The sequence below is a fragment of the Dermacentor andersoni genome, chromosome 3 (assembly GCF_023375885.2).
Source record: "Dermacentor andersoni chromosome 3, qqDerAnde1_hic_scaffold, whole genome shotgun sequence".
Taxonomy (NCBI): domain Eukaryota; kingdom Metazoa; phylum Arthropoda; class Arachnida; order Ixodida; family Ixodidae; genus Dermacentor; species Dermacentor andersoni.
The window spans coordinates 47,184,397-47,195,895 of NC_092816.1; the positions used below are offsets into that span (position 1 = coordinate 47,184,397).

Sequence of the window (11,499 nt, forward strand, 5' to 3'; positions counted from 1 at the left end):
ACGTTCGGCGCCTACCTTAGTTACCCAGAGACAGCCATCGCTGGCGCGTGGATTGGGACACCACCTACTCGGCGCTGCCCGCCATGTTATCAAATTAGCCATTTTGTCAGCTTTGATTGGCTCACAGCATAGAATTAGCATGCTAACTCTATGACTCACGGGGTTGCTGACCTCTGTCACTTACAGCTAAACAAACGCCACCACGGCGAAATTCGTCAACGTGGCGCCATTTGGCAGGATCCTTGAACACGTGATCCAGAACAGCACTGTTTTGCAAGTACAAGAAGACAATGGTTGCTTTTCGCGCGCGTGGTATCATCAGTTGTACGAGGGTGCTAATTAAAGTATGGAGATCTGAGGAGCAACGCAGTCCGTCTCACGCAGTTATTAACTTTTGGTGCAGAAACACGGGAATGAACCAGGGACCGTTGGCTGCTGGGCACTCCACTGGCCTTAAGTATTTGCCGGCTCTGGTAAGCACATTCGTCTGGCCGCAAGTTATAAAACGGTTATACAGTATAGCGATGTACAAAAGGCATACTGTGCGTACGTGTGTCACGCACGTCTTTCTTTTTTTTTCTTGCTGTCTTGTCGACATATGCGCAGAAGGAAAACGTGAGATTGTCACGCAGTCGCCTTGCCACTTACGCATGCGCCATGCGAACAAGCGTGGACGCGACAATATTCCGCAAGCTCGTGACCACCGCGCGCCGAGGCAACGGGCATGTGTGGGCGCCTTCCAGACGACATGCACTTACATTGCGAGTGCCGAGTAAGCAGGCGAGGACAATTAGGAGGCGGGCGGGTGATTACAGCGGCGTTTAAATCTCGACGAACGCTTTGCAACGAGGAAAGAACGATCTCGAGCGTGCGTTTCCAGCCGGCTAAGAAAAGAGCACAAGTGAGCCTGTTTTCCAAATGAGCCCCATTGTGAGCGAACTCCCTTTTATTTATTCGTTTTCTTTGTAAACAGCTTTGCCTGGCCGCCGTGCCTATACAGCCCAGTTCGCCATCGTTTAGGACAGCCCCGTTTGACCGCGCCAGAACGTCAGGTGAGGCTTGAGTCCGAGATCCGAGATCTATGGCACACGCATGGCCGACGAACGTTAGTTGGTCTGACGGCCACAGATGTCGCGACGTGTCCTAGATCAACCAAGTTTCGTTTCGTTTAGCGTTGTTGCGTGACTCAAACGAGGCTAAGGGATGCTGTAATCAAAGGAGAGTGATGTTAACGTGTGCAGCTGTCCTCAGTAGTACGAATTACGAAATTCCCTATGGGTACTGCTCCAAAAAGCTGGAACGCTGACTGGAACAACGTAAATAAACAAACTGACACATTCCGCTGTATTGTGACGCCTTGTGTTGGCAAGTGCTTGTGTGTGCGTTTGCGTGCGTGCGCCAAAAAGCGATAAAAAAAATTGAAGGTGATAGATGCGCCCCGCGAACAACAAAGTTGAATTACTGATTGACTGAATCAATCGGGGTAAAAATTTTGCATGCGTGAATGTAAGACAATTTTGTGTAATCTTCCTTTCGTACCCAGTGCGAGCGTAGATGTAAGCAGCCTGTGAAGCGGAAATATGTCACAGATATTCATCGCCGAAGCACTGAGTAACGGTGGCGTTCATTAGTTCCCTTGACAGCCACAGATGACGCGAATAGTTGCGGAGTTGACAAATTTTGCTCCAGTGAACAAACGGGTTCTTGGAATATCCGGAAGCGACGACAGGGCACGTCGCTCTACTCGCGTTATCACAACGCACTCCAGACAAATTTTCGCGCTACTGCAGCTATCGCAGACCTCATGGTCGTCATAAGGACCCTAACGACCTCAAGTGCAAGCTAGTGACGAGGAAGTGAGTCGCACGGGTGGAGGCGGGCGAGGCTTGCACGCTTCACGTGTCCGTTCACACGCGCCGAGTCCCTCCTCGTCGCTTCCTCCGCAGGGTGTCGTCTGCTCGAAGTGCGGCACTCCGTGTCGTCTGCTACGCGCGTCGCCGCCAACGGCCGCAGCGCTCGCTCGCCTACATATCTAAACTACATATCTTGCAGTGAGCGCGTGCATCCAACGCCGCGGCGCGTGCAGCAGCGTATCTCCTGTGTGTGTTTTGTGCAGGCACGCCCTTCGACGCCGCAGGATGCGCTTGCTAAGCGCACGGCGGCACACAAAGCGCCGCTGGCGCTGGCCTTATATTTTCGGCGGCGGGCAGGCGTCACCGCCCTCCCGCGCCAGCGGACGACGGCGCACGCACGCCGTGCGCGGCACGTGTGGTTCCGCTGCTGGCACCGCGACGGGGCCGCAAAAAGGCCGCCGCCGGTTCATGCGTGCGATGGAGGGTGCGGCCCGTCCAGCGGTGACCGCCCCTTTTATTTTTTTTCGCGGCTGCTGGCGAGAGACAAACGGCGGACGCACGCGCCCCTGCGTCCGAGCGAGGGTCGTTGCGCTGCCGCTGCATCATCCGCGGCCCGCTTGGATGCGGCCGTGGCGGCGGGTGGCGTCTACCCCAATCCCGTTCGTACGCCGACATCGCCGATTTAGTGCCTTGTCTAACGCAAACTCCTGTCTATAAAGCATTCGAACTACGAAGTGCGCGAGAACAGACGACACGGGCTCACACACACGCCTACGCGGTCTCGTCGTACGTAATAAGAGGACTAAGGTCTACCGTCGTTTTTCTCGTCCTTACTGCTGGTACTGTCCCTGCTGATTTATCTAACACCTACCTATGCAACATGTCCACTACCGAGGCAATGAACATAAAGCCCTCGAAACTTTGTGGCTTGAGAGGTTTAAAATGAACGGCGATAACGATGCCATCTTTGGGAAGCTGCACGAAGGGTAAAACGTGGGCGGTGTATCGGAAATTTCGAAGGTACATTTCCGGGACAGAGAGAGCCTAAGCATTGATTCCAGATCCGTCGCACCCGCATAGTTTCGCAATCTGAGAGTGTCCGTATACGTGTACGCATACGGTTACCCTGCAGTCCTGGTTTGTAGGGCTTTGTAGTAGGAGTCGAGCATAGTGGTGTACATTATCCGAAGACCACAGTGTACTCGCGTCACTCAAAAGGGCTGGCGGAGAGGTGGCCGCTCGGCACCAACCAAATGTGTTGAAGTATCTATTGCTGCACTCGGCATGCTCTCCTTAGGAGCCTGTGTCTTACATTATATAAGCTTCGCTGATAATATGTCGTATCTGTTATTGAATTCCAACTCCCAGTTTCTACGTGGACCAGCACAAAGGAATTAGACAAACTCTTGTCTTTCATAGAAATCTAGGCTTTCCAACATTGGTGGATTGCACGAAGCGACTGCGTTTGCGACAGCAGCGGTATTATCATTCGCCGCATCAGGAATCGACGCAGCAACTATCGGCCGTGGCAGTAACTTCCTTAGGTCGACTGACCTAACCATGGCTCCATGGATATCTGAGTGAAAAGCAAGCTGTGACGTCGTGAACGAAAGTTCACGAGGTCACGGGGAGTCTGTGCGGCAACTTACGCATGACTTCACTACCCTACTTTGGTGTTTTTCCTGTAGCCTACCATGCGTGTTTCCATGGTGAGGGTGAATAATACTAAATATTAGGAGCGATGACTTCCTTTACGCAAGCAGAATTGACTAATAAGGATTAACTTAATGTTCCTCTTTAGGGGTCTTTCGCATAGGTGGGCAAGCAACATCTCAAGGCTTGATCTCACCTATACTTCCAATCATTCCTTTCTTTTTCTTTTTTTTCTTGACGACTTCGCTCGGTCTCAACCTCATCTTGTACGTCAACCTGAACCCTGATGTTGGGGTGCTTTCAGAAGACCTCACCTCAGCTTTCAACACACGCCAGCCGTACCTCAACTCGACCTCCATCTGAAGCTCATAAACTCAACTCGGGAGTTCCGAGTATATATAGTCAATGCCAACTTAGTTGTTTGTCACTCCCACCGGCCTCGCCTCATGTTGTGGGACTGACTAAGTTGAGGTTGAACTTCACCACGTCGAGGCTTCGCGAGCTGTCCTTTGATCTTCCTGTTTTGACCTTCTGGTCTTTAGCGGCCACAGCCACCGTTGAAGTTGCATTTTCACCGAAATGAACCGAGTATACGGAACACAAACGCCGCGATAAAGATTGAAAAAAAAAAAAAAAAAGACGACAGGCTGCCGTTTCTCTATCTCTCTCGATCTTCCTATTTGCAGTATACGGCACGACGCCTATATACAGCGACCCTGCATGGTGTCCCGGATTTGAGGACGCTGAACAATTAGCAGGAGTTCGCTTAAGCCTGCCTGTGGCAGCGGTTCCGCGCTCCGCGTCGGGCACAGGAAGTGAAAAGCGGGGCAAGGGCTGGCCCTGATTGGCGCGGGGTTCTTTTTTTTTTCGCGCGTATACGTTTTGTATACCTTCATGCAATACCGGGGCACGTGCACAAACAAGGCGGGCACGGCCGGGCTACACGCTCTGATGGCTCCAAGCGTGTACGTATACGACACGGCCTGGCGAGGCCGACAGCATAACGCGCACGAGCCTGCAGCCGCCTGTCCACCTGACCGTGCACGTTTTTAAAACTGACCATGCGCAGCCGCTTATGTCCAGACATATAGGCGCGTATCCTTCTCCGCATGACGCACCCTCCACAGCCACCCTTTTGACGCTGAGTATCCTAAAACGCGCAAGCGCATATGAAGCAAAAACGAGAGAGAGAGAGAGAGAGAGAGAGAGAGAGAGAGAGAGAGAGAGGACAGATGAGTCCACTGTGGAAGTGGTTGATTACCTCCGCTTATATATCCGCTACTCCACGACGCAGATGTGTAGCTTAGCGATGTCGCGACGTAGCACGGCCCTATGTCCAGGGCCCGACGTAGCAGGATAACAGACCACACGAAGCGATACGAAAGAGCCGGAGCGAGTGCCTCGTGGCGTCCTGCTCCCACGTGACCACCTTCTGCGTCATGATGTCACGACACATGCACACACACCTCCGGAGAAACGAAACCGTTGCAGATACATACACAGCTATTGCAATAAATTATTTAAGACGCTCTTAGACTTGCCTGGATTTCTTCTACAACATCGAGGTCCAGGACCTTCACGTGACTCAAAATATGAGAAGCCTGATCCGCGAATCTAGCTCGATGCTAAGGTTCAGTATACCGCATAGAGCAGACGCATGCTGGAATATCGAGGTATTTCTTGGAGCAGCAGCAGCGCTAGTGGTGACGTTATGCGACGCTCTTGTCAATTTTACGCTTTCTGGTAACGTTATCATTATATGCCATACGATTCTTCGAAAAAGCTAAGATACAAGAAAATTGGTCATTGGACATATCGGAGGGTGATTATCAAAGTTCGATAGGTAGCTTCCCGGTAGATCAGCTGAAAACATTTACTTATTGGTTATCTCTTTTGGTTAGGCATCTAGCTAGTGCAACGACGTTGCACTGCTTCAGGAACCGGCATACGTTAAAGCTCAATTCAGTTTATTACCTTAAAAGTCCCCCCTACGGGCATTACATAAGGGGTGGGTTTTTTATAAAAAAGCAAAACAACATCGTGAGAAATGATCATTTAACAAAATGGTCTGTTACAAGTTCTATAAACGAGGGTGGACAAGCGGTAGTAGCGATGTTGGGGGTAAGGTCGTTCCAGTCTGTCGCGGTTCGGAAGAAAAAGGAAGCAGTGACGGTGGTTGTCTGAGCACGTGGGCGTGCAACTTGAAGTGCATGGCCGGTGCGATGAGATATGCGTGCTGCTGCTGTGATGTAAGGTTCTTGATTAAAGGAAGAAGAAATCGTGGTACAGGGAAAGACTTTGAAATGCGACGTCGACATGAAAGCGATTAAAAAAGCCTCATTAAAACCCTTGCGAGGGAACCAGGATCGGCCCATCATGTCACCAGCTATGATTGCACACGTCTCCGAGATCGGCCCACTTTAATCGACCGTGACAGCGTCACCCCAAAGTGTGTGTGCCGAAGAACGCTTCGTCATGGTTCCGCTGTAAAATATTTTTGCCATCGGCCAGTGATCTGCGCACTTTGGTTGAGCTGAGCGGCACAAGATGTCGCCACCGGCACTGCAACCCCAAAGCCCGGCTTCGTGCAACCCGCGTCTGCCACCCTCACGGCGAATGAAGGCTTGGAAGAGAAATAGATGATTGGCAGGGGTTAAGCAGAAAAGCGTTTGGTTGGCTACCCTACGCTGGGGAAAGGAAAGAAAGGGCGAATAGAAATAAGAGAGACAGGACGGCGGTGAATGTGGCCGAATGCACGGACAGTACCACCTAGTCAAAGGCGCTCGCATGAGGCAATCGTTTTCAAATCGTTCTGTAGTGCATTCACTGCCTTCTGGGCCGTTGAAAAATACTAACAAAAAAAGCGAAAGCCTGTTGTCGATGCCTCCCTTCTCTCTATGTCGTCATACATATTGAGAACCTGTAACCTCGTTCTTGGTTAGCGTTTTATCGGTAAATAAGGCTTGCATCGCATTCTAGAGGAACCATAAGACCACCTAGTAAGTTACCTTGAATTTCAAGTCGCCACATTGATGCATTACCGCTTAAGTTTCTATTGCCAAATTTAAGGGACGCATCTGGTCGGCTCGGTGACAAAGGGCTGGCAAGACGGAGGCCACAGCGATCGAATGCAGCGCACTACGTCTGTTTTGAAAAGGCCGTACCCGTACGCTGTCAGTGCGGGCTTGACGACACAAGATGGGACTGACAACGTCATCAGTGCTTTTTTTTTTTCGTTTAGCCACGGTCTTGGGAACGTGAAACATTACTTGCTAGGCTGCCCACAATTCGATGAAGGGCGACACTAATAGTGTCGCCCTGAATTGTGGGCAGACTGTCCTCGAAGAGCCGAGACGTGGAGCGTCTCTGTGTGCGGCCATGTGTTCGCGCAGGGACACGTGGCCATACTTCAGAACGGTAGTATTTCGCCTGTCTACTGACGTTTCGTATGTGACTGGTATATATATCTCGGGAGTGATGCCTTTAGCAGTGTACTCGTATACTTCCTAATCCTATACTCGGCGGAATGAGGCATACCACTTTTGCTTGTCTTGCCGCTTTCTTGATACCTCCAATATCGTTGATATTTAGGGTTAATGGACATGCTTACGCCACGTCCGACGCTGCGGCATGCTTTGAACGTCTGCCTTTATTTCCCCCGGCAATGATGATCCTATTGTTTTTTTAAAAAACAAAAGTACGTCGTTGAACTGCCGAGACATTGGTTTACCAGTGTGAGGCACGTCGTTTTATTTCATTCGATTGTTGCTAAGCTGACATATGGCAGCGTTACCAATGTTCGTGTAGTGAGCGTCAATGTCGCGACGTGCTACCGCGCATTGTTGAGCGGAGCAAATTTCGTCCACGCCTGCGCGCATGACAAGCGAGCAGGGCACGAGTAACGACTTCACGAGGCACAGGTCATGTTCGAAACAGCATTTGTTTTATTTAGACTCGGCGGCATCAAAGGGCCGACCGAGAAGACTCCTTTTTTCCTCTTCAAACATAATTGTACAAGAAAAAAAAATGTCATAAATATTTCGCACGCTTCGACAAGCCACGAATGTATAGTTGAAGATGGGTTGGTTTGTAGCGAAGGTAAGGCCGCCGTGCGATGAATGAAGAAAAAAAAAAAAAGAAAACATCGAACACATCGTGAGCTGACGGCCAGACCCATCGCAGCGAAATATCACAGTTGGAGTACAAAACTACATTGAAAGCAGTTTCACATATGAGACATGCTCGCGCATGCGAAGGCGATGATTTGACAAGAGCACTTGCAGTAAACAATCTGACTTTGATAACTATATACAATATTAACAAAAAACGAGAAGCCGCCTTATCAGTCCTTCTACGTGCCCTTTCTTTCGCGATAACAGGTGGGTTTAAATAACTTAACGCGTCTGATAACAATGCTGTTTTTTGGGGGGAGACGCGCGCGATAACAATTTGCTTCTTGAAAAACACAGCAACGTATTCGCAGTTGGTCGCATTGAAAGAGTCCCAGGATGGTTCTTTACGTTAAGGCACTTGCGGTGGTTCTGGGAGGGTCCAACGGGGAAGGACATCGACGGGGACGCGTGTGTAAAAAACACGCTGGTGGGAGGAACTGTCCGTAGAGATCATGGTGCATTTTGTAGCGGTGTACGGGGAAGGGCGGTGGATGGATGATCTCAGAAACACGGGACCGGGAAAAAAAGACTCATCCGGACCCTTCCTCCGCCGACACCGGTTTGCAGTGGTGCGTCGTCTGGAGCAGACTCTGTCTGCTTCACCAGGGCCTCCAGACGGCTTCGTCTTCGACCTTGACAGCGGCTTGCGTCGCCGGCATCACGCCGTACAAGCCGAGGCTTTGGTGGTGAGAGAAGGTCGAGGAAGACGAGCAGGACGATGGCGAGACCGGGCTTGGGGGCGACGACAGCGACGCAGACGACGAAGACACCGATCGTTCGCTGCAGGCGGGACTGAGGATGCCGGAGGAGGTGGCGGTCGTGGCGAGACCGGGTGTGGCTGGAGGCGAGACCGGCGCGTACACGGACAGTTGGGAGGGCTGGGGCAGCAGGAAGGCGATCTCGCCCGACGGCAGTCTCGTGGGGAGCAGTTGAACGCTTCCGGCGGCGGCGTTGAAGAAGTGGCCACCGTCTTCGCTGCCGGGACTCGGGGGAGGAGTGGATAGCTCGGAGACCCTGGAGGCCAGGTGACCCATGACCCGTTGACGGACGGCGCCGTCCACACCGTCGAGGCGTCCCAGGTAGCGACCGACTTCGGCGGCGCACTCTCGGTAGCCGGCGCGGAACTTGTCGGTCACCGAACTGTCGGAGACGATGGAGCGCGCGGCCTGCTGCCTCTGCAGCTGCTGCAGGTGCTTGACCGTCATCTCCAGGATGTCGGCCTTTTCCAGTTTGGAGTGCCGTGCGTTCTGGGAAAAGAGAAAAGAAGAAAGCTCGTAAGACACCACTGTCGTTTGCAAAACACACACACACACATATATATAATACAGACCTAAGTGTAATAACGTTTAAAGCCGTGACAGCCCGTTAAAACTTTCGCAAGTCTCGAAAACCGTACTGCCGTTTGTCTCGGAAAAACGGTGCGGTACAAGGTCCACCAGAGCAGTTTTTTTTTTTTTTTTAATGCGGTCGTGCACAAGTTAACGGTCGCACGTGCCGAAGCGCGGAGTGAAAAAGAAATACAGCAGGAACGACACACGCGGGCGACTGTCTGTATAATAAAATATATATATATATATATATATATATATATGGTCTGATCCGCACAGCTGCAAGCGAAAGAGAGCAGCTGCGCGCAGGGGGAGAGAGCACGAAGGCGAGCGCGAGAGAAAGGCGAAATGTGAGGAAACGCTTTCCTTTATTCTTTTGCGCTAACGCAACCCAAGGAGCACGCGCGCGTGCCACTTGCCATCGCACGTGCCGACGACGGAGCGCAATCCGGCGCTGACAATGAACGCCCCCCCCCCCCCCCCCCCCCCGACTGCCTCCTTGAGCGAGAGAAGGAAGAGCGATGAAGCAACCGCGCAGCGGCGCGTGTCTCGTCAGACGCCAGAGTTTTCTTTCTCTTACAATACCAATTTCGAGGTGGCGAGGCGCCCAAGCGGTGATTAAGGTTGCGCACGGAGCCAGCGCCGGCCTAGAATGAGCGCGCGGTTCCGCTGACGCAGGCTTACTGCAACTGCCGCGACTTACTACTACTACTATAACGACGGGTCGTCGTAAATGAGTGCTACGCTAGAGTGGCAGTAGCCAACCACCGGAGTCGGTCCAACGAATTCCTTTCCGGATGGCCGTTCAAGAAAAACGCCGCAAACAGGAAACGAGGGAGGGGCGAGCCAAGAAGAAGCGAAGACCGGCGAAGGGCGATGCAAACAGAAGCAACGAGCATCGCCCCGTCGCGCCCGCCATCTGGCGCGGTGGCGACCGTGGGAAACGGGCCGGGCTCTCGAAGTGCGGGGCAGGGGAGACGCGGCGGTGAATGGAGAACTTCCCCCCCCGCCGAAAGGAGGGTGGTGATGGCACGCATTCACTTGCCGCGAGCGAAGCCCCCCTCTTCCTTACGACTGCACGGGAACGGGGGAATGTTTGGACATTCCGACGAACCGCCCCGAAGGAGAGACGACCGTTGGAAGGAAGGCATCGGCCGAGATTTTCAGTATTTTTTTGCTTCCTGCAAGAAGTGCGCCTGAACGGTGGTTTCCCGAAAGAAGAGACGACGTACGACTTTCGAGGACTTGCAAGAGTTGTTTGGCTGTGCGGAATCGGCTGCACGGTAAAGTATCGCGCGGATTTGAGCTGCTAATATGGAATACTCTAATGCGAGATATAGCGTAACCAAGTGATAATATGCGGAGAAACCAAAGATTGCAGTTTAGGAATCGGGAATAGAACAAGCTGTGCTGTCTCTGCAGACGAGATACTTACATCTTTTTTCAGTGCATCCAAGATGAGATTCTTCAGTTCAGTGAGGCTGTGGTTGATGCGAGCCCTGCGACGTTTCTCCATGATGGGCTTGGTACTCTGCAAATACAAAAGTGGGAGAACAAGGTCAGTCGATGCAAAGGTGGCAATACACTGACACGCACCATGTCGACATCAAAAACAAGCGGTAAATGCCTGCTTGTGAAATGTTGGAACTGGAAAGTAACTAGCAGTGAAAATTGTAAGTAGGCAAACAATTTGAATTAAAGTGTATTTAGAACTTATTGACTTAAACTGAAGCTACAGTGACACGTAGGTAACAAGAACTTTGACTTCGAACTGTCGACTTCAAAATATTGTAAGCTCCCATAAACGGGTACACAACCGCAGAAGTGCAGAACGAGAACTTACCCGTCGCAGTTCGCTGGCCTTGCTCGGTGCCCTGTCGGCAGGCATGTTGCTGGTTTGCGTCGTGGTTGCAGAGGAGTTCCAACACACGGCGAAGCAAGTCGGAAGATGTTGCAGAGACGCGCGAGAGTAATCCAGGAAGTTGTCTCCGCCAGAGGCAAGGGGCGCACGTTAGAAGTGGAAGCGAGCGTGCCGGAGAGCGAAGAGCTCAACGGCGACGACAGAGCAGGCGCGCGTTCTGCAACGGCAATGCGCCCGTGCGGCGCGAGGCAGCTCCTTTTCTAAGCTGCCGGGCGAGGAGGAAAGAAGCGTGCGCCGAGCGGCGGGGAGAGGGAGAAAGGCACCCGGCGCTCTTGGGAGGGTAGCACGTGCCCGCAGCCAGTGTGGGAAAATGCCACCGGAGGAGACCTTTATCGAGCGGCCGAGGTCAAACAGGCGTGCGCCGTCCGTGTGAGACACGCTCGGCACCCGCGTTCCCACGCTCGCGCAGCCAATGGCAGCGCGGCTCGCCCTCGCCCCGGCTCGCGCCGCCGGGGGGTGTGGGGGGGGGGGGGACGCGCGGCGGCCACATCTGCCGGCTGCCCGCCGCCGCCGCCGCTGCTACACGTGCCGCTGCACTGCAAACAGGCTGCCGCCGCAGCCGCCGCCTGCGT

General features: G+C 52.7%; 1 protein-coding gene across 1 annotated transcript; it reads right to left on the bottom strand.

The window, feature by feature from the left end:
* Positions 1 to 7,427: 7,427 nt before the first annotated feature.
* LOC126548666 (protein deadpan-like) lies at positions 7,428 to 11,113 on the bottom strand. The gene is made up of 3 exons (XM_050196889.3): positions 10,850 to 11,113; positions 10,442 to 10,537; positions 7,428 to 8,925 (listed from the first exon to the last, which is right to left on the bottom strand). The coding sequence occupies exons 1-3, from the start codon at positions 10,892 to 10,894 to the stop codon at positions 8,278 to 8,280; spliced, it is 789 nt and encodes a 262-aa protein (XP_050052846.1). The 5' UTR covers positions 10,895 to 11,113; the 3' UTR covers positions 7,428 to 8,277.
* Positions 11,114 to 11,499: the final 386 nt, after the last annotated feature.

Coding starts and splice junctions, on each gene's coding strand:
- LOC126548666 (XM_050196889.3), bottom strand. CDS start 10,894: ATGCCTGCCGACAGGGCACCGAGCAAGGCCAGCGAACTGCGACGG. Junction 10,538..10,849: donor AGGCCAGCGAACTGCGACGG/GTAAGTTCTCGT, acceptor TTGTATTTGCAG/AGTACCAAGCCCATCATGGA. Junction 8,926..10,441: donor TGGATGCACTGAAAAAAGAT/GTAAGTATCTCG, acceptor CTCTTTTCCCAG/AACGCACGGCACTCCAAACT.